This window comes from Myodes glareolus, chromosome X (assembly GCF_982192425.1).
Source record: "Myodes glareolus chromosome X, mMyoGla1.1, whole genome shotgun sequence".
Classification (NCBI taxonomy): Eukaryota; Metazoa; Chordata; class Mammalia; order Rodentia; family Cricetidae; genus Myodes; species Myodes glareolus.
Genome location: NC_142053.1, coordinates 72,155,227 through 72,179,582, shown reverse-complemented (window position 1 = coordinate 72,179,582; position 24,356 = coordinate 72,155,227). Strand labels below are relative to the sequence as shown.

Below are 24,356 nucleotides of genomic sequence, written 5' to 3'. Positions count from 1 at the left end.
GACAGGGTTTCTTTGTGTAATCCTAGCTGTCCTGGAACTCACTTTGTAGACTAGGATGGCCTTAGACACAAATATCTGTTTGCCTGTGCCTCCCGAGTGCTGGAATCAAAGGTGTGAGCAACCACTACCTAGCATAACTCCTTTGTATGAGATAGATCAATGCTTAAGTATCTGAAATGTATAAGATGAATTTTAAAGGTGACTGTAATATTAAATTGTATTGCTAAAAGTGAAAATTTGAGTGTGTCACATAATAGATGATATGTTTAGTAGGTAACAATAATTAAAGAGATTTGTACATAAATTTTGGATTCATAGAAATCATGTAAATATGTACTGCATATAATTAATATTGGACTCAGAATCAAATACCTCATAAACTTGTTTCTTAAATGATAAAAGATCCCTGATCCTCAGATTTTCAAAGACTAATAGAGAAATTCTTTTTAAACAGATCATCTCAGCACTTAGTAAAACACTTATTATTTCTTGGACATTATGTATGGAAATTAAAGTTATGTTTCTTAAAAATGGAAGCCATGTGGAGTCATTATTTCAACTCTCTACTCATTTCTGATAGCTGTTTGATGAGACTCTGGATAAAAATGAATGATAGTGTGTTTATACATGTTAATGCAAATCACATTTATTTGATAGATTGAAGTAACAAAACCCAATTAAGAATCTTTTAGTTTGAGTATATTTAAATTACTAATTCTTATAATATTCTACAGAAAATTACTAGTGCTTGAACATAAATGGAAATTAAGTATCTCTTTTCCTATATTTTAAATCTGTTACAAATCTTTCTAAATTATAAAGAAGTGTTGTAGGGCCTATTGCATCAACATGCATTATCAAGGCATGAATTATGTATATTAACTCATTATATGAAATAGTAAGTATTAATTGTAGCTTAATTTTTTCACATTATAAAACATTCTTGATTTTATTCTCTCTTTTTTGATGACTTCCATGGATGATATGACTATTACTAGAAAAATGTCTAAAGAATGAAAAGTGCTTGATGATAATTTTGCATCTTTCATAATGTTATTTTGACTGAATGATGTTGATATTGGATCTATTCCATTTTTATAATGTTCTAGAAAAGTACTTCTTCATTTCTTGCACCCAAATTTCCACTTTAATTTCAGAATATCAAAAAGATGCCTACCAGATTTGGAAAAGAAAATAAACAACTTGAGTATGCTATTGATCGTGTTCTTGCCACAATATCGGAAAGAAGATTGGCACGTAGTCTACATGGCACTAATGAACAGCCACCTGATAGGATTATTACAGCTACCCTTGAACTGGTTAATGTTGTCAACATGATATTAAACATTCTGGAAAGGTAATTCCTAATATCTGATATTTAAACCCATGAAACAGTTGTATTTTTCCCATTATTTCTTCTCAGAAATTTTAGGTGTGGAATAGATCATATTTCCTTGCTTTTAAATATATTTACAGCCATTTTATTGATGGCATGATTATATCCCTAGGATGATCAAGATAGTAAAATGGTTTCCTTTAAATTAAGAAATATTTTAGCATATGACATTTATAATTCATTCAACAAAAGTAGTATTTTTAAATGAGGGTTCCCCTTGAGTTCTCTTTATAGATTAAATTACACTCACACTTTCAAAAAGGCAGTGAAGTTTATACAGTCTTTGTGGAATACTCAGAAGTTACACCAAACTCGTAAATGATCACATCTAGTCTTTTGCAGGAAAAAAATGCTCTTTCTATGAGTATTAATTAAACTATGAACATTCAATTTACTTGAGTTAGTCCTGTTTCTAAAATTCTGTGTTAATAAGAAAAGACTAGTAAAATAAATCTAATGATTTATAATTTTGTTTTGGTAATAATATTTAGTTAACAGTATTAGTATGTAGATTTCTATACTTTTGTTTTGACCAACAACTGTAATATCTGTTCTATGTACAAATGAGTCATCTCACAGATTCCTATGCATGCTATTGGCTTCCTCTAGGTATTATATTTTTCAGATAAGAAAGAGGAGAGAGATAGAAAAATTATACTATGTTTTGATTGACAAAAAGCTTCACCTTTATAATACATGTTACCTTTCTGATTCCTTTCTCTTTTTCAACTAATATCTGATTGAGAAACAAACTTATTCACATACATAAGGAATGAAGACAAAATTTCCCCAGGGGTTCAAAGAAATTTTAAAAATACCAGAGGAAATTTGACAAACTTAGCAGTTACTTTACTCTCTTTATATTTGACCTTATAATAAGCAACTATCTACAAAACATCTGAAAGAAATCAAACACAGGAAGCATACTCAAAATGCAAGTATTCTACAATAAGTTGGATTTAAGGAAAGAATTATATTGACCCTAAAGTACAGATAGCCATAAGATGAATTAATAGAAAGACTTCCCAAATGTTTATAGTCTGTTAAATTAACATTTGATAATTCAATTTATTTGGTTTTCCCATTTTGTTAAAGTAGTCAGATTGCAAATCTCGCATCATAGTATCAGTATTAAAAGTCACTCTTACATTTTTTTCCACTGAATTTCCAATATTAAGGACATATTTACTCATCTGTGGAACCGGGTAACATTAAAATGGTCTTGTTTGGTTCCACCTGTATTACACAGAAAACTAATCTATAGAAAATGACCTCAACTATCATACAACATTTTCAAATGTAGTATACCATCTTATATTTGTTTTTATTCTAACTGAAAATATTAAAATTTTATAGTATTTTTTATTCCTAGACTCAGGCTTAATAACTAGTGATGACTAAGTAAGAGGGATTCGTGTTGAATATCATATTTTCCTAAGTTCAAGACTAATGAAACATTCTAAAATATAATATTTGTATTTGTATATCAAAATATCTATGGATGAAAACTTCAAAAATCACAGTGGTATGTTATCCTGAGTATACTATTAAACATATCAATATCTTATATTTCCTTTACTTAATTAAGAAATTTCAGAGATTCTTGGAAAGTAAGTATATTTTAGTGTTTTTGTCAGGACCTTATCTCACTTACTTTTTAGAAGATAGAAACACTTTTTAAAGAATAATAAGGGCTTTGTCCAGACATGGTGATGTAGGCCTTTAATCCCAACACTTGGGAAACAGAGACCAGCCTGCTCTACATACCAGTTTCAAGGCCTGCAGAGCTACATTGTCTTAATAAACAAATAAACAAATGGTCTTAAAACAATTGCATAGTGTTTACTTACCAACTATCTTGTCAAAAAGGGTCAACTAGAGTAATTTAATTGTGAAATCTTGCAGAAAATAATTGCTATTATTTATCCTAAATTATTGCTCCTTTCTATGACTCTAAAATTATATCAAAATGATGTAATTAAAATGTGATTTTTTTCATTATTAGTTATAATATTTAAATCTTCTCAAAATGTGACATATTTTTACCTGGCTCAGCTTTTATTAATCAGATCAATGCGTGAGACCTGATAATTATTTTAACTTTACTCTAAAAGGATTTTACACACCCGGTTAGTTATTTGTACAAAATGACAATAAAACATGTTTGAGAAATGAAGTTAATTCAAGAATTTAAAGCCTAATATTATCATGATCAAAATGATAAAATTTGGTTCTCTGACTTCTTCCCATGATTAAAATATCATTTTTGAAGGGTATAGTTATAAAAGGTTTAAACTTTAATATTGAGTTATTTGAACTATGTCAAATGACCTACAATGTATGAGAGATTGATTTATAAGTACTATAAGCTTATAAGATAGAACATCATTTTAATGTTTTGTTACTGGTAGCAAGATATATTTTAAAGTTCCTTGTAGAAGTTTTGAGCTTTTAAAAGTTTTTTATTTGTTCCGATAAATGGAAACTGTAGCATCTTGGTGATGCTTATATCATTGTGTTATGTTTTTATTTGCCATCTAAACTGCAAATAGTTTCACTGATTTGAGGTAGAAAAAATTATAGAAATTTATTTTGGAGTAACATAAAGTAATTGAGTACCAGCTACCTAAGCATAAGTACCTAAACTTATATTTTTAAGGAAATATAAATTGACCGTTTTTATGGTGAAAATTAAAGGTGTAGTAGAATTATGGAGTTAGTTCTGCTTGTTCAGAAGTTTTGACCCAAGAGTTTTGACTACATTTGACCCTGGATATAGTTGCAGGTGATGGTCCTATAGAGCCTCACGAAATATTTTCATCACGTTGGTGGTAAAAGCTTAATTATATCTCTAGTTAACTCTTTTTAAAAGTCTTTATTTTAACTTTTAAAGAGGTAATTTGAATCTTTGCCCATGGTGACAGTCTTTAGAAGTAGGTCTCAAAATGATATTTATTCAGAACACCAGTCGTTGTAATCTAAAAATTTAGAAGAAACTATAAATTTTCTTTCTTTTTTCTTTTCTTGTTTTTGCTGATACATTGTGGGTATATACAAACTCAGCACTATAGCGTTCTCTGGTTTGTTTTATAGAGACAACCTCAAAATTATTGTCCATTTTGAAAAATATTTATTGCAGACATTTAGAATACAAGGTTTTGCAAAGGAAATACTCTACCATTGAGTTAAACCTCACTTTGTTCCTATTATTCAGTTGAAGTAGAAGATATTTTCCACACAAACCATATGTTTTGGGGTTTTCATCTCATGGAGGCCTCACAGTAGCAGAAGGTTAAAAGCTATGTTAGATAGAAATAGGAAGACCCAAACTTTTTATTATCTATATCTTAATTTATCTTAAATACCTTTTTTTATTTATGTTAAAAATAATACCAAATAAGATCACTTTTTAATTTTGTTTCATCTACTTATGAATAATATAATTTATATTTGGCCTATCCTCCTTTCAATTTTTATATAATTAGCCATTTATATAGTAAGTAAATCAAGAGAAAGGAAATTTAGAAGATAAACCTCTTCAACCTTTAAACTTTTTTTTCAATAAATTGAATATGGGAATAAGTACAAAAATTGTGTTCTTGCCATCTTTCCCTCTTTTTAGACTATAGAAATATCATTTATAATTGTCTATTTAAATGTGTTACATGCTTGATATACTACTGTGATGTTCTAGAATATAGGTATTTGCACATTTTCTAAAATGCTCTATAATTTAAATTACAAGTTTCAGTTTCCTAAGGAATAAAGATACTGTATTCAAAGAAACTCTGATTGATGGAATCTCTTTGTCACCCTTCCCTGGCAGGCCACCATTTGATTGCATGTCAGAATTTTCCAGTGTGAAAAATCATCTCATTAAACATATCACATTACTGAAACATTTCTCTGAACAGGTAAGACATAGCTTTGTTTTGCTGTTCTCCATTCATATTTCCGATGCATTTACTTATGAAGTTTAGTACATTTATCTTCACTAGCATGCATACAGCCTCTCTTTTCTTTACCCTCATATTGCAACACTGAAATGCAGGTCTATATTTTGTTATAAGTATGTAGAATATTCATTGACCCAGTTGAGTTGTCACCTCAAATTACTTTCCTATTGTATCAGAATTTGTCCTCATTGCTGAATTGTTCTAAAATACTATTGAGCGTATCTGAATCCTTCAGATGTTCACTGTTCTCTAGTAAGGACTGCAGAAGCTGAATAATCTAGTTTTATAATTCAGCCGTAAAATATCTCTCTTCACACACACACACACACACACACACACACACACACACATATTAAATTTACTTATTTTTCATTTCTGTTCAAAAATGAGTACCAATTGCAATCTTTTTTGAAATTTTAAAGTTCATCTATTTGTTGATAATCTAGGTAGTTTATATTTGACCCTGTTTTCCTTTCATTCTTTTTATAACCCATCACTTGTATAGTAATTTTTTAGTATTTATTTATTTATTATGTATACAATATTCTGTCTGTGTATATGCCTGCAGGCCAGAAGAGGGCACCAGACCCCATTACAGATGGTTGTGAGCCACCATGTGGTTGCTGGGAATTTAACTCAGAACCTTTGGAAGAGCAGGCAATGCTCTTAACCTCTGAGCCATCTCTCCAGCCCTGTATAGTAATTTAAGAGAAAGGAAATATTAAAAGTTAACCTACTCAACCTTTAGTCTCTTTACAATAATTTTATCGCATTTAAAAAAGTATTCCTGTTCAAATATATGTATATGTATGCCCCTTACATTACCATTGAAATGTTGTAGTCATTTCTCCTTAAATGTTTCATGTTTATTTCACTCAATATTAAACTATTCATCATACTGCCTGTCCCACATAGAATTTACTCCCCTAGCTTCTATTATTCAAATACAATTTCTCTTTTAAGGAATATTTTATTCACTCATTCATTTATTCATACATGCAGTCATTCATTTGTATAAGCTTCCAATGTACCTAGTCATCTCTCCAGCACTACATTAAACAAGGGAATTTTTTTTATAGTTCTTATGATTCCATTAGACACTAAGTTCACATACATGGTAGCCAGTATTCAATAAATATCAAAAGGAAGAAAAGGTAAGTTAATTAATCAAAAATTTATTTTGGAAGATATGCAAGAAATTGGTATACTATGCTTTGTTAGGTTATTTGAAATTTTGTCTTATATGTATACATTCCAGGAGACATAAAAGTGAAAAGACAAATAAGAGAATTATTTCCTTCAAAGTTTAACAAAACACTGAGCTATTTAAACAAGTAAAATATTTACACTTAGTGTTTATATGATATGTTAACTGGATTTTATGCTTCCTGTGGCCAAGTTTTATTCTACATCATTTTATATTGATTGTTAGCTTCAAAAATATAGTAAGTACTAAATAAACATTTGGTGGTAATCTAGGCACAGGGATCTCTTATGGATCCAGCTGTTTGGCAGACTGAAGCAAAAGGGACACTTGAGCCCAGGAGTTCAAGGTCAACTTGAAAAGCATGATGAGGTTGTGTGTGTGTGTGTGTGTGTGTGTGTGTGTGTGTGTGTGTGTGAGATGATTGAGCATCTTCAAAAGCCTCATCATCACTGATATTTTTTTCCATTATGTGTTTTTCAGAATTATTTTGAAGGTTGGTTATGCATGAGAATTTTCAGTAATTATAGCTCAATACTTGCATGATAGTCAGTGTCTGACAAATACTGTTGTGTGGTATAAATACAAAAATTCTAATTTTCTTTTTGTTACACAAGAGTTTTTTTTCTCCTTTTTTTTTCTTTTTTTTTTCTCATTTAGTCTGGTTTTCTCTGTGTAACAGCCCTGTCTGTCCTGGAATTAGGTCTTGTAGACCAGGCTGACCTTGAACTCACAGAGATTCACCTGCTTCTGTCCCCCAAGTGCTGGGATTAAAGGTGTGTGCCACCACCACCTGGCATCCTTATACACTTCTTGTAAGGATAATTAAGTGTAGGGGTAACTAAGGGGCAACTAATTTCTCTATTTTTGAATTATTTATTTTTAATCATTGATAGACGTGTGTTTGCATATGTGAATGCCAGTAGTCAAGGAGACTAGAGTTACCAGATCCCATTGGATCTGTATTAGCTTATAGGTGGTTGTGTGCTACAAGGTGTAGGAGCTAAAAATTGAGCTCAGGTCCTCTTCAAGAGCATTATGCACTCTTAACCACTGAGAATTCTTTCCAGTACTTATTGTCTCTATTCATATGCAGAGAGGATTCAGATTTCTAGAGATCTTCTTAACTTGATCTACTACCATATCTTATTTTATTGTGGTAAAAGGATCATAGAATATTTTATGACCCATAAACTTCTCAAATTATGCTGCAAAGTCTTACTGAAATACCATCCCACAAGAATAACTAAAACTTCTAGAGAAAAAAAAAGTAAAACTCCTGTATGTTGACATTAGAACCGTTTTAAAGACAGGGTTTCTTTTTGTAGACTTGGCTATCCCTGAACTCACAGAGCTCCACCAGCCTCTGCCTCCATAGTGCTAAAGGTGTTAGATAAGATAAAGGTGTTAGCCACCACAGCAATCAAACTGATAAGTATACTAATCATTATCAAAAAACCTTCATCCTGTAACTGATGGAAACAGATGCAGAGATCCACAGCCAAGCACTGGGCTGAACTCCTGGAGTCTAGTCTAAAAGAGAGAGGAGGGATTATATGAGCAAGGAGAATCAAGATCATGACAGGAAAACGCAGAGACAGCTGACCTGAGCACCTGGGAGCTGGTGGACTCTAGATTGACAGTTGGGGAGACCCCTGCATGGGACCAAACTAGCACTTCTGCGTGTGGGCAATAGTTGCATAGTTTGGTCTGTTTGAGGGGTCCCTGGCAGTGGGACCAGGACTTATCCCAGGTGCATGAACTGGCTTTTTGGAGCCCATTCCCTATGGTGGGATGCCTTGCTCAGCCTTGATACAGGGGTTAGGGTCTTGATCCTGCCTCAACTTAATGTTCCAGGCTTTGTTGATTTCCCATGGGGTAGCTTTACCCTTTCTGAAGAGTGGATAGGGGATGGGTTGAGGGGGCAATTGTGGTAGTGAGAGGAGAGGAGGGAGGGGAAACTGATTGGTATGTAAAATGAATAAAAAAGAATAAACATTACCATTCAAGACCCCGTCCAAAAAAGGAGAGCTAGCTGATGACTGCCATGTATACATTCATTGCCCTCTTGACTGTGGATATCATATTACTAGTTGCTAAAGTTCTTGTGCCTTCACTTCCCAGCAATAATGAACTGTAACTGGAATTGTGAACCAAAAAGTCTTCCACCGCCCCTCCAAAGGAACTGTGTTAATAAGTCAGTTGATTAAACTTATGTTTCTGGAGATAGGTAATGACAATAGAGAGGACAATTACTTAAAAATTATTAAAGAAGGAACACTTGTGTATTTTTTTAAATTTTCCATTATACAGACCTGAGAATAAATATCATTATAACCACACTTCAAGAAATCATAGAACTTATCTATGCAGCTAAGTCCACTTGCAAAATTGTTTGGGAGACTCACAGTGAAGAAACAAAAGGTTTCATCTGGGGTAAAAATAGGCAAGGTTTGACTTAATTTTAGGTTCTCAGGGGATGTCATTCAAGCAACAACCAAAGCAAGCAGTCCTTAACTTCTCATGTCAAAGTAAGAAATGCAGCAGATGTGTTTGCAGTAAAGATTAAGTTAAGGGGCCAAGTTCTCCTTCACTTTAAACTTAGCTATAGCTCATTATGTAAATCCCAATAACCAAACAGTTTTTTTTAACATCCATTAACTCATAAGGAGCCAAGAAAAATAGTTGAAGTGATCTACTTATTTCTTAGTTAGCTACAGGCATTGTTTACAATTTTTGCATCGATGTTCATGAGTGAGATTGGTCTGTAATTCTCTTTTTTCGTTAAGTCTTTGTATGGTTTTGGTATCAGGGTGACTGTAGCTTCATAAAAAGAGTTTGGCAATGACACTTCTGTTTCTATTACATTAAGGAGTATAGGTATTAGCTCCTCTTGGAAGTTCTGGTAGAATTCTGCATTGAAACCATCTGGTCCAGGGCTTTTTTTTTTTTTTTTTTTTGGTAGGAAGGTTTCTGATAACAGCTTCTAATTCCTCGTGACTTACAGGTCTATTTAAACTGTTCACCTGGTCTTGATTTAATTTTGTTATATGGTATTTATCTATAAAAGTGTCCATTTCTTCCACATTTTCCAATTTTGTGGCATACAGGCTTTTGCAGTAAGATCTAATGATTCTCTGAATTTCTTCTGTGTCTATGGTTATGTCCCTTTTCATTTCTGATCTTGTTAATTTGTGTGTTCTCTCTCTGCCATTTGATTAATTTGGATAGGGGTTTGTCAATCTTGTTGATTTTCTCCAAGAACCAGCTTTTTGTTTGATTGATTCTTTGGATTGTTTTTTGTGTTTCTATTTTGTTGATTTCAGCCCTAAGTTTGATTGTTTCCAGTCTTCTACCTCTCCTGGGTGAATCTGATTATTTTTTTTCTAGAGCTTTCAGGTGTGCTGTTGAGTCTCCAATGTGTGCTTTCTCCGTTTTCTTTAATTGGGCACTTAGTGCTATGAACTTTCCTCCTAGTACTGCTTTTATAGTGTCCCATAGGTTTGGGTATGATGTGTCTTTTTTTTTCATTGAATTCAAGGAAGACTATAATTTCTTTATTTATTTCTTCCTTGACCCAGGGGTGGTTCAGTAGTTGACTGTTCAGTTTCCATGAGTTTGTAGGCGTTCTGGGAGTAGAATTGTTGTTGAATTCTAACTTTATTCCATGGTGATCTGATAGTACACAGGTGGTTACTACAATTTCTTTGTATCTATGGATGTTTGATTTGTTACCAATTATGTGATCAATTTTTGAGAAGGTTCCATGTGATGCTGAGAAGAAGGTGTATTCTTTTCTGTTTGGGTGGAATGTTCTATAGATGTCTGTTAAGTCCATTTGGTTTATTACATCTGATAGTTCTCTTATTTCTCTGTTAAATTTCTGTCTGGTTGACCTGTCCATTGGTGAGAGTGGAGTGTTGAAATCTCATACTGTTAGAGTGTATGGTTTGATGTATGCTTTGAGTTCTAGTAATGTTTCTTTTACATATGTGGATGCTTTTATATTAGGGGCATAGGATTGAGACTTCATTCTGATGAATTGTTCCTGTTATGAGAATAAAGTGTCCTTCTCCATCTCTTCTGATTGATTTTAGTTTAAAATCAATTTTGTTAGATTTTAGTATAGCCACACCTGCTTGTTTCTTTGGACCATTTGATTGGAAAACCTTTTCCCAATCCTTTATTCCGAGGTGGTGTCTGTCTTTGAGTTTGAGGTGTCTTTCTTGTAAACAGCAGAATGTTGGATCCTGTTTTTGTATCCATTCTGTTAACCTGTGCCTTTTTATAGGTGCATTGAGTCCATTGATATTAAGTGATATTAATGACCAGTAGTTGCTAACTCCAGTTATTTTTTTCTGGTGGTAGTGTTTGTGTGTTTCCCTTCTTTGAGTTGTGCTGGTAGAGGATTGTTAGATGCTTATGTTATTATGGGTATTGGCTTCCTTGGTTTGTGGTTTTCCTTCTAGTATTTTCTGTTAGGCTGGATTTTTGACTATATATTGTTTAAATCTGTTTTTGTCCTGGACTATTTTGTTTTCTCCATCAGTGGTGAATGCAAACTTTGCTGGGTATAGTAGTCTGGGCTTGCATCCACGGTCTCTTAGTGTCTGCAGAAAATCTATCCAAGACCTTCTGGCTTTCATAGTTTCCCTTGAGAAGTCAGGTGTAATTCTGATAGGTTTCCCTTTATATGTTATATGTTACTTGACCTTTTTCCCTTGCAACTCTTAATATTCATTCTTTATTCTGTATGTTTTGTGTTTTGATTATTATATCGCTAGGGGATGCTCTTTTTTTTTTTTGATCCAGTCTATTTAGATTGGGAAAGTTTTCTTCTATAATTTTGTTGAATATATTTTCTGGGTCTTTGAGCTGTACTTCTTCTCCTACTTCTATTTCTATTATTCTTAGGCTTGGTCTTTTCATGGTGTCCCAGATTTCCTGGATGTTTTGTGTCAAGAATTTGTTGAATTTGTTATTTTCTTTGATCACTGAGTTTATTTGCTCTATAGTATCTTCAGTGTCTGAGATTCCTTCTTCTATCTCTTGTATTCTGTTGGTCATGCTTGTCTCTGCAGTTCCTGATCGATTATCCAAATTTTCCATATCCAGCCTTTCCTCGGTTTGTGTTTTCTTCATTACCTCCATTTCATTTTTCAAGTCTTGAACTGTTTCATTTACCTGTTTGATTGCTTTATCTTGGTTTTCTTGGGTATCTTTGAGAGATTTATTCATTTCTTCTACCTTTTTGTTTGTCTTCTCCATTTCTTTGTAGCAGGTTTTCACCTCCTGTTTAAGGTCCTCAATTATTTTCATAATGGTATGTTTAAAGTCGATTTTGTCTACTTCTTCTGGAATAGGGTGTTCAAGCTTCGTGTTGCGTGATCCCTGGAATCTGGTGTTGTCACGTTGTCTTTCAGGTTGTTGGAGGTATTCTTGCATTGACACTTGCCCATCCCTTTCTTCAAATACAGTCTGAAGAGTCTTGGCGTCTTAGTCTAATCTATTCTGTGACTGACTCTGGGTGGATCTCCTCAGTGCAGGAGCAGGAACTGTTGCCCTTTGGGTGGATAGCCTCATTGCAGGAGTAGGCACTGTTCCTGGGCCAAGGACCTTGCAGACAATAGGGCAGGCTTGATGGCGGCAGGGATGTGTGGAACAAAGCCCCTGCTGCAGGGGCTGAAGGGGCCGAGTGCTCCTTTCCTGGACTTTCTGCCCCGCCCTGGGTTGGCACCCACTCACAAGTCTGAAAGGTTGTCCCCCGCACAGGGACAGGACTCTTGAAGGTCTAAGGACTCCAAAGACAAAAGGGAAAACTTGAGGGGAGTGGAGGGTCTTAAGGAATAAAGAAGCCCCTGAAGCAGAAGCTGGAGGTGCACTGCACTCCCCTCCAACCAGGTGGGTGCACACTCACCCCTGTGGGTGGATAGCCTCAGTGCAGGGGCATGAAGTGTTCCTGGGCCAAGGATCTCGTAGACAATAGGGCAGGCTTCTGTACATAATTCTTTACAAGTAACCACAGTCTCATATATCATTTCCATGAGCTCATACAATAAACCTTAGAGACTTACAATATCTACTAGATGCTAGATACTGTTAGAGACAGTGAGCAGGAAATCTTTGCTTTACAATAGATTTGAAAACCTTCCTTAAAATGAGAACTCCAGTTTTTTGGAAAAGTACCTTTAAAGTGTATGTGTTCAGATGTACTGAGGCCAAAATTTTTATGTTCAGTTCAGTGAATCATTTCTGAAAATTTCCCTAAAGAATGTGTAGTCTATCTGCCTCACTTAACATATAGAGGAACAGAAGCATGGAGAAAGGAAGTTACATTCTGAAGATTGATAAAACATGACAGTCATTTCAAATGTATAAAGTGCCTAACTCTCATATCAGTGCTAATATATAATCATAATATTATAAGACAGTGGTAACTTATGGCTTCTTTTTGAAGGCATTGCACTCAACATCACTGTCAGTTTTGTGCAACTACTAACATTACTACTTGCAAATTAAGCTCCAAAGATTATACCCCTTATCCTGGTTTCCTCCAATCACACTTCAAAGTTATTAGTTATGTGGAGATATACATAAATCCTGAAATTTTCTTGAAGTTGCCCTTAACTCTGTCCTTCTTCCTTGCAAGTTGATCAGTAATGATCATAGTGCAGTTTTCCAATCAACTAGTAGTCAAATGAATACAATACTACACTTACTACATACCATACATTATAATATAGTCAGTCTCTTGTATCTCCTAAGAAATGTTTGCTATTCTCATTTTAAAAGTCAATTAACTAAGACAGAAGGACTTGATTTGCCTTGGCTTAAAGTTTCAGAACATTAAATGAACATTTTCCTTAATATCTGCTATTTTTATATTTTAATAGTTTTTATTGAGCTATACATTTTTCTCACTCCCCCTTTTTACTCTGCTCTCTCCTTCTAGCCTCTCCTGTGACCCCCATGCTCCCATTTTACTCAGGATATCTTGTCTTTTTCTCCTTCCTATGTGTAAATGTACAATATTTTCTTTATTCATTCTTTGGTTGAGGGACATCTAGGTTGTTTCCAGGTTCTGGCTATTATGAATAATACTGCTATGAACATAGTTGAGTACATGTCCTTGTGGTATGATTGAGCATCCTTTGGGTATATACCCAAAAATGGTATTGCTGTGTCTTGAGGGAGATTATTTCATAATTTTCTTAATTAGTGATTGAATAAATTAGTTATTAGATAACAATTCTAAACGACTAGTTAATCATAAGATGCGGTTGCTAAAAATTCCTTCACAGGAAGATAAGTAAAGCAATGTCTACCCCTTTTTAAAGGTTCTACAAACAAACAAAGACACATTTCTGCCAAGGTTTCCTCTGGAGAACCCAATGAATTTATCAAACTTTCTTACAGTTTTAAATTAGAGGTTACTTACAGGGATGTGGACACTTTTCCCAAATCAGCCATACCAGAAAAATCTTACCAGCAAAGATGAAAGCTTCACTGCAATAGTGTAGATGGAATCTCTTATCTTTTCGCTGGTCTCTATATACTCTAGAATCCACCTAGTCTTCTGTGACCTCTATATAATCTAGTTCTTCACCCAGTAAGCGTGAGTAGTTACCAGGTGGTAGGGAGCAGATGCATATTCAGGAAAGAATTTAGTGCCGTAATCTTCTCCATATGACAAAATAAACCATCAATAAGTCCATCTTGTTCGGTGTGGACACTGCTGAACTCCCCCAGATACCAGTTGTGTGGATCAGAAGACAGTTACTCAAGACTGATGCACTAGGTAGCAAGACCAGTCAATTTTTTTTTGAAACCAGACAATTTTATTCTATGACAAGGATCTTCAGTTTCAGAACTATTGGCATTTTGGGTCTGAAACTACTCTGTTGTTGGGAAATTGTTATGGCCGTTGTCACATGATGAAAATGTCTGCAAATACTCTTGGAGGAAAATACTTTTGATTGAGAGTCACTGTACTAAACAGTATGAACATTCAACCTTTACTGCCTCTAGATAACAAGACAATTCCAATTTAAATATTTCATTCCAAAGCTGCCACACATAGTAAGCAATATTGAAACTCAGATATTCTTTGTATTTTCAAACTCCCAGAATTAACTTTTTCTAAAAGTTTAGGGAAGTTTTAATTACAAAGCTTTATTTTTTCTCACAGCTAAATTATTTTTAAAAGAAAGAAGCATTACTCTATCATTTATCTCCTATTCTTCGTTCTTTACAACATTTTCAAATTTTACAATATAACTTGATGGAACCAGTACCTAACAGGGATGTTTCACTTTATATTAGAAAATGTTCTTACCATACCCTCCTGTTTTATTATTAGATTCCTCTTTCTATAACTATTAATTTTTCTCATTACCACTCCAGTATAAATACATTGAATGTGATTCAATAAATAACTAGAGATTACTTTTTTCTACTTATTACAATGTCTGTTGTTGTGATTCATAGAGAAGTTAAGGTAAAACTCAATCTGAACAAAGTAGTGCATAGAGGTTTACATGCTAAACAATTCTGGAATCTGGTAGATGCTGAAGAGAGTAGAGAGAAATACCATTTAGAAGTATCAATAGAGCTAAGTGTCTGGTTATAGAAATAAGCACAATTGTCACAGAAAGTAGAGGAGAAATTTTGTCTTTTGAACAAGCTTGTAAGAAATGAATAAAGCTTATCAAAAAGTCATAGCTTTTGAACAATCAGTCATCATCTTGACCTTAAGTGAAAACTAAGAAAGCTTGATTGAAAATACTCTCATGGTATTTCTAGAATTACTGATCAGAAACTAAAAGCCTCTAACCTTCCTCTGCATCTATACTGAGTAAAATGATTTAAAAACAGGGCAATAGTTCAATCAGTCTTTTGTGAAGTATAAAGCTTTTGTCATTGAAATAGCGAGGAGTTTCTTTATGAATGTTCCTAAAATCATAAAGTTTGAAAAAAAGTACCACATGAAGGACTTAAGACTTTTTTCCTAAGACTTATACCCAAGTTCTGATTTCTCTTCTAACTGCATGTAACAATTACCTGAGAAATTAAAAAAATACTGATAATCAGCCCAGTCCCAGATATTTTAGATTCAGTTAATATGAAATACACTTCGTCATTTTCATTTCCCAAAAGTTTCCCAAATAATAATAAAATGCATATCTAGTTATGAGTACCAGGCCTGTAGATGCTACTTTCAAATTAAATATATTTATTTACTTTTATTTTCATTCATTTAACCAGTTGGGTAAAGAAACATGAACATACTGCAAATACACAGAGCAAAAGGCCTTCTGTAAATTGGGACTGGGTTCCACAATTCGGCATTTTGGTTGATTTTGTTTCTCTGTAGTGGTTGTCATCTATTGCAAAGATAAGTTTCCTTGATGAGGATTAAGACTACACCCATTTGGTAATATGAAGACAAATGTTTAAATTATTGTTAGGGATTGTGCTGGCTTAGTAAATTAGTGGTTGCAGATTCTCCTTCAATATCCATGGATTCACTAGCAATGAGTAGTAAGTTTGATTTCTAGTATCAGACATTTTCTCTCTTGTCTGTTGTCCAACTGTAGAGCTGTTCGTTACCACCAAAATATGTGTGTCCCTGCTGCATCCTTAGGGTTTTAATGACATTCTGGTTGTTGATGTAGTTCATAAGTCTACCTTTAAGACCCAGAGAACAAGGAGCAGAAAGAGTCTAAGAACCTGAAGTTTAAGGAGTTTGCCATGTGATTGTGTCTCCTGGAAGTTGGAAGCTACACCCATAAAGTCTCACTAACATGATGTCCCAAATATGAACTGTACATGATGACACTAGTAGACATTTCAGAGTGCAAAGGACTTTCTATAGGGCCAAACCCTGTACAAAGAACTACAGGCAACTAAAGGAATACTGAGAGTGGGGAAAATATTCTTTCCCAGAAAAGAGCATACCAAGTTGGTTTTCTGATACCAAATATCAGGCTTGAAAAAAAAATACAAGTGACAGAGCAGAATATCTGTCTGTCTGTCTGTCTGTCTGTAATAGCAATGAAAAAAAGGCCATGAATTTGAATGGGTATAAGGGAAAATTTTGGAGGGAGGAAAGAGAAAATTTTTGTAATTATAATTTCAGAATAAAGGAAAAGCCCAGAGGGATACACTTAGAAAACCAAAGCCCATCCTTTACTTGAGGGCTAGAGCTTGCTAAGGTCTTCGAAGTGTCTTTCTTTACTTATTTAGTGTTGGCTAGTTTAAAGAAGGGCAGGATAGCTCATTGAACAATATTAGATATACTTTAAAAATGATAAGGAGGAGGAATGTATGGGGAGGGGTAGATAGAAAGCAGCAGGAAGGGAAGTAAAATAAATAATAAACAAACAAATAAACAAATAAATAAGCATCCTGAAAGTGAATTTGATGTGTCAGCTGCACTTTGTATAATTAGGCAATTTTGTCTATCCAGGATATCCCAGATAAACTGTTTCAAGCAGTACAATGTTTGTTTTATTTGTTTATTGTATGTGTGCATGAGTATATATATATATATATGAGGGCAAAGATTTGCCAGTGAAGATAAGAGGAAATCTTTGGGAGTTTTTGTCCACTTCCACATATCGGCTCCAGTGATCAAACTCAGAATGTCAGACTTGTCATTAGGCACTCTACCTCCCAGTTTGCACACTTATGAGGTATTCTGTGGTTTGTAACATTCAAATAAGGCTATACTCTTCATCATAACTTCTAGTTGTCATAATAATGTAAAAAATATTCATGATCAAAATTAGTCATCAGTTCAGAAGTACTTTAATAGTTATGCTTTCTAGCTCACAATATAATACATGTATTTATGTTACATGCATTAAATGCATGCACACACACACATAGATCAAAGACATATTTTGATATCAGAGGTGGAATTTCTGTTAGTTAATGGCATATTTATTTGTGTGCTGTTAGTATTAGATAGTGGAAAAATACTTACTTTGCTGGTGGACATAGTTCATCATTCATGGACAAAGAAAACAATCAGCAAATGTCAAGATTCATTTTGAAGAATTCTCTTTGAATTGTTCTAAGCTAATTAAACTTTTTGATAAAATATTTTCCTTTATCTCATGTTAAATGCAGATTTTCTGAAAAATACGTTTTAAGGGATTCTCTTCTGCCTCTTTACAGAAAATTTTAAGTTATTCAAGTTTTCTTTTCAATTTCATGGAAGATCAATATAATTAGTTAGACACTTTAATTATTTAATCTTAATCAAATACTGAAATTTATATTCATGTAGAACAAAGAATTTTGCTAAACTTTTTGAAGTTGTCCTCTGATACTAGGATAGCCTTTTTTATTCTGTAGAGACTTACTTTCATATCAATAATATTCCATGTCTACACAAAAGGAATTTTTAATTGTGAGATGTGTAGTTGGAGTCTTTTGTCCTACTTATATTTTGATGCCTGGATTAATATTTTCTTCATGTAGACTATTTTATACTTAGAGACGCAGTATGTATTTACATTTATTGGCATCAGAAATGCCTTTCATTTATTCTTAACTTAGAAAGGTGTATATGTGAATGTATTTGATTGTAATATCTGAGTCAGTTCTAGATCTTGGTAAAACAAGAGTTATCATAATATCAGCAACACTACCTTTCCGTCCACTATGATTGCCATATCTCACTATTTTAAATGTGATCATGTAAATTCTGTGATATAGAATTTGGTATATATGTTGATTGAGATTTTTTGTAAGTTTGTGAACAACATATTTTGTAACTGCAATATAAAACAGTCTACAGATGTGTATTACAATCAGGTGATTCATGATGGTATTTTTGAGTCCAATTACCTCTTTTTCTGATATTCTGTTTAATGGATCTGACAGTTTTCGATGTTAGGGTATTCGTATCTCCAAATATAATAGTCTTCAACGTCCTAAATTTCTATACGTTCGCTCAGATTGTTTTGTATTTTGTTTATAGATACAATCCTTAACATAACTATTCCTTTTAAAGTAAATGCCATTATTTTTATGTAGTATACCTAATTTTTCTAGCTCTCCAGTCAGCTATCTGAAATTAAGATAGGCAATTTTTCTCTCATTTACTTAATGTTAGTATGACTTGTTTTGATTTTTCTAAGAGTTTGTACTTTTAATCTATATGATCATTTGTATCAAAAGTTTGGTTTACTTTTCAGTAATTAAATTTATTCTTTGAAATTTTCATGCAAAAGTGAATTATATTCTAATTACTATCCTCCCCCATCCCTGTGAACCCCCTCCTTCATACAAATCTCTTTCTTAATCTTTATCTTTTTGTTTTGTGACCTACCTATGTTTATACAATTACATTTAAAATTAGTTATAGTACTATGTTATTATTGTCATAATTATTAGGTAATGTGCATTATATAATGTGGGAGTATATGATATTGTCTTCTTTACTATTACCCACATCTGTTCCCTGTTTGAGATTTCTTTCAGTGCCTTCTGCAATACTGACTTGGTAGTCATTATGTGTACTTGACTTGGAAGGCCTTTGTTTCTCCAGTTTAAAAAAATTACTTTGGGCGACTTTACACATATAGATTTTGACATTACTAAGAGATACAGTCTCACAAAAGACTCTTGACTGCCTAAACAGGAACTCAACAAATAGAGCAACAATAGATATGCCAAAGTAGATGGAGAAGAAGCAGTGAGGCTTCAACCATACACAAAGAACTACAGACAGCTGAGTAAAGTGGGTAACAGAAGAGGTGGCCCTCTTCAGGGAAAAGTTCACTAACTGGTTGTCCAATACCAAATGGTCAACACTAAAATATATATATATATATATATATATATATATATATATATATATATATATATATATATGTGACATTATACAGACTGAACATGATATATTTAGATGTGTGTGCATGCATATAATATCCAGAGTCCATGAATATGAGAGAGTACAAGAAGTTATATATGAAAAGATTTGGAGGGATGAAAAGGAAAGGAGAAATAGTATAACTGTATTATAATCTCAAAATGAAAAGAAAAGCAGACCAACTTGTAGATGTAGAAACTTTGATTTCTATTTATTTACTTTTAATACTTGAAGTACATAATGCCAAAATATTCTGAATTTTAGAAATTTTGCCATTACTCTGATGAATTTACCTTTACATGTAAATTTAACATTTTTCTCTTGAAGCTCTTAATACTGTTTCTTTGTTCTGTACTCCTGGCATTTAATTATAATGCATTGAGATGTTATTCTCCTATAGTCTTTTTCCTAGAGGCTCCAAATCTTTTCTGTGATTATGTGTCAATTTCTGTCTTACAGAATTAAACGTTCTGCTGGAATCTTTATAAATAGACATTTGATGCTTTAATTGTTATGCTGTCACTTTTAACCCATTGGTTCTTAGTTTGGCAACTTGATTATAGATCAATATTTTGAAATTTTTTAAAACATTTTTTCTAGTCTTTACTTCTTTGTTGATGTGATTATATTTTCTCAATCTTGCTTACCAAGTCTGATAATTTTTCTTTTGCTTGGTTTGTCTTTTAATGGTTCTTTGCACTACATTTCTGTTGAATTCATTGTTTTTAAATTATTTTTACATATTCCTTGCTGAATCATCTGTTGCTGACTATATATGAGAAAGTCATGGGAATTAAGTCAGTAAGCAACACTCCCCCATGGCCTCTGTATCATTCCTGCTGCAAAGTCCTGCCTGTTTGAGTTCCTGTTCTGTCTTCCTTCTATGATAAACAGCAATGTTGAAGTGTAAGCCAAATAAACCCTTTCCCCTCAAGTTGCTTTTTGGCCATAGTGCTTTGTTGCAGCAATACAAACAGTAAGACAATAAAGAATATTCTATTTATTGTTGAGTTCACCTAGGTCTTTCACTGTCTGTGTACATTGTCCATTTGTGGGTCTCTGTACTAATTACCGTTTACTGCAAGAATAAGCTTTTCTGATGAGGGTTAGTAGTACACTAATCTATAAGTATAACAATATGACATCAGGAGTTGCTTGACTGCAATATTCCTTTTTCGGAATAATAGTATTAGGTTTTCTCCTAGGCTAATGATGTTCTCATGTTCTTGACTTCAGTAACAGTGTCTAGTGTGGGTTCTATTGAATGGAGTGTGTCTTAAATCCAATAAAAAAATGGTTAATCCTATTTGCACCACTGTTGGTTGTAGTGTATCTTTCAGGGTTTTAAGTATTATAGGCAGATTTCATATCTGGATAAGATTAATGATTACTTTTCTCTTCAGATAGAATGTATAGTGTGTTCTGGCATTATGAATGCTAGTTAGTAGGGGTTAAGTTTCGAGTTGGGTACCACCAGATCAACTTCTCCATATTTGATAGCTATCTAATCTTCAACCCCATCAAAGACCTAAGAAGGGAAATAATATTACATGAGTAAACAAGAAGTGTAATCAGGCAACTTTCAAAAGGTGCAAGAAATGACAGAGACAACCTGCTACCTGGGCAATCACCCAAAATCTCATTTGCAACATTGGGGCACCCAACTTTGGCTAAGGCCTAGAGTAACTGACAGACCATTTTCAGATGCAGAAAAATTAAAAAAAAAAACATAAAAAAACCTTACCCTGTCTTGACAAAGTTTGGCAGTCTTTTTTTTTTCTTGTACCCTGGTTGTCTAGTCTCGACACCATGCATTTTGTCAGTGGTTGAGGTAGGGACAGTTCTTTGCCCAAAGGCCAGTTTGCCAAGAAGAAAACAAGCTTCAAGTTGAGTGTCTTCAGTCCCCAACATTCTCTCAGGAATAGATTGGTGATGACAGGAGCAATCATGTCTTCCATCAACAGAATTCTAAGTTACTTAAATGCCATATTCTAAAGTTCTTTAAAGAGGTTGAAGATGACCTATCTATGAGGAATACAATATCTATCTAAAGAACCTGATTAGTCTAACTACAAGTATGACAAACAAGGATGACAACTGACCTATAATTCTTAATACCTATATAGCTTAAAGATTAAGGCTTTATATTAAAAAGTTAAGCAATTTAAAAATGTGCAGCAAATGAGGACAGTGACCTCAATATAAACAATATATAAATATCTTGATCAGAGGTAGAAATGTATAGTGCAATATGATAAATATATCCTAAAATTACATCAATATACAAAATATCTTAAGCAGTGGTAGAAATATGCATGTATACTCTATGACAAAATAACTTTGCATAGGTACACAAATATTGTAAGCAGATATAGGGGCATATTCAAAATAACAAATATAATTTGAATTTGTATAGATTGACAAGAATCTATACCAATGTAAATTTTCTATAAATAATATCTCAAAAGTAATAATCTAATCTACCTATTGCACAATCCCATCTAATACCTATTTTTTAATTAAAAATATCCCTGAGCTTACTTCATTTCCACATCCAACCCTATGTCACTTACAACCAACCCCTAGTAGATGCCCCTAACTCTGAGGACAAACTTTGTTAGGAGAAGGCAGATCATTTTCTAGAATTCCAGCTCTCTTGGGGGTGATGTTATTTCTATAGGATCTTGTAAAAACTAAAATGATGTTTAAGTTTCAAGATTACAGTCTGGTATAATTGCATGTAGTCTCTGAGTATTTGGTAGGGTTTTACTGAAGTTCTGACCAGAATGTTGTAAGAAGGTACACCATATCAGCTAACCCAAAACAGGTCTTAAAATGGTGATATCAGTGTAATGACATCACATCAACCAGATGGAGTTGTTGTGTGTCTTCATCTTCTTCCTGGAATTTTTAATATTACTGCAGGAAAATTTATTATTCATTGTTGAAAACTTAAACATTATTCACTTAGACATATATTCAACAAAAGGTACCAAAGAGACAAAAATAGGTATGGGGAGAAGTAAAATTTTGTGAAAGCAGACAGAGTTTTGATGAAGTAGTCCTAGAGTTTTTCTTCCTTCTATCCCACACCATGTGGCTTCTGATATGAGACAGAAACTCTAAATGTTTCTTTTAACAGTTTGCTTGAATTTAGAGGTTAGCCATTGCCCAACTCCAAAACCAGCTTTGATTTTTAATAAATAGCAACTACTATTATATGTTTGTCTGGGTATTGATATTTTACCCTGCAGAGTATATTAGTATCATGAGTCAGATTTCTCTTTGTTTGGTAATTCTTTTTGGATAGCTACCTTTTCGTTGTAAGGCATCTAGATGTCCAAGGTCTCTCAACTTTTTGAAGATGCGTATTTTCCTGTAAAGACAAGAACAGAACCCTGCCCCAACTCTTACAAGGTTTCCTTACAATCTGTAGGATTGTCACCTCTGAGGATGAACTGTCATTCTCTTTATCTGGAGATTTTTATTTTTTAAAATGAATCTTTATTAATTTTGATGCTATCCATAGCTTTTCATCTCCTGTGAAAACAAGAACAAAATCCTTTCCCTAATGTAGCATGTCTCCTGGTTTCCATTCTGAGGTTAACGCATCCTTGAAGTACACAGGCAGATTTAATTCGGAGGTTTTTTTTTTTCTATTATCCAATGTTTCTCTGTTGCCATTGTTCCTTTCTCATTAGCATTTAAGAAAATTCAAGGTTAATAAAGCATTATACAATCTATTTCTGGGGTATTTTTTAGCCCTTTCTGTTTGCTTAATATACTCTTTATAGTTCAACTTGATCTTACTATAACTGCCTGACCTGTACGATTGTTTGGTGTACTTGTAATATGCTTTATAATTATTATAATAAGCAAACATGCTTCAATATCTTAGAGACATATTCTGTTTTTATTCATGCAGGTAATCTCATGATGGCCATAATTTCTTGTAAATGTGTGATTACCAAATCAGTTTTTTTATGACTTCAAAGCAGTAGCTCATTGATCACCTGAATAGATGTCAAGGGTGTGGTTTATATATTTTAATTTTCCAAATTCTACAAAGTGGAACACATCCATCTGCCAGATTTTATTCCTTTGAGTACCCTTTGGGTTATTCCCTGCAGGTGGCAGTGTTTGGTTATAGAAAGAACAAGTAGGACATCTCCTTGTAATCTCCTTAGCTTGTTGCCATGTAATAGAAAAGTCCTTTGTCAAACCTTTGCTATTGACATAATATTTTTTATGAAATTCTGATGCCTTCAGCACATTTCCAATCAATAATCGATCAATTTCTGCATTACTTTGTGCTAGAGGATATGGCAGATGCATATGGGATCAGATGTGTGTTATGTATATGGGACAAAGCCTATATCTGATTATATTTGAACCTCAATAAATAATGAAGTCAATTCTGTATCATCTGGTATAAATTCAGTGATTTCAATATGCTAAACTACTCTTTATGCATATTGCAAATCAGTAACTATATTGAGAGGTTCTTTAAAATCACTTAGTACCATGAAAATAGCATATGATTCTGACTTTTGGATAGAATCCTAAGGGCTTTGTCCCACTTTACTTAAATCTTCTGATTTGTTACCTCCCTTTCCTGATTCATTTGCATCAGTATAGAATATAGGGGCTCCAGTTATTGGTGTGTCATGTGCAATGTGGGAAAGGATCCAGTTAGCTCTCTTTTTGAGGTTAATTCTATTGCTTTTGGGATAGTTGCGATTAATCTCTCCCAAAAAATTAGTACATGATCTTTGCCAGTGTTCATTGTCTTCCCATACCTTTTAAATTTCATCAGTAGTAAAAGGTACTATAATCTCTGCTGAGTCTATTCCTGTTAATTGACAAAGTCTCAGATTTCCTTTTACAATTAATTCAGGGACCTTTTCCACATAAAAT

General features: G+C 33.4%; 1 protein-coding gene across 1 annotated transcript in view; it reads left to right on the top strand.

Annotated features, from left to right (window-relative positions):
* LOC125389245 (uncharacterized) overlaps window positions 1-24,356 on the top strand; it is a 209,560-nt gene that overhangs the window by 80,475 nt on the left and 104,729 nt on the right. The window contains exons 4-5 of the mRNA XM_085684403.2: window positions 1,158-1,357; window positions 5,223-5,310. Of these exons, the coding sequence (XP_085540529.2) occupies window positions 1,158-1,357; window positions 5,223-5,310 (288 nt within the window). The remainder of the gene's footprint in view (window positions 1-1,157; window positions 1,358-5,222; window positions 5,311-24,356) is intronic.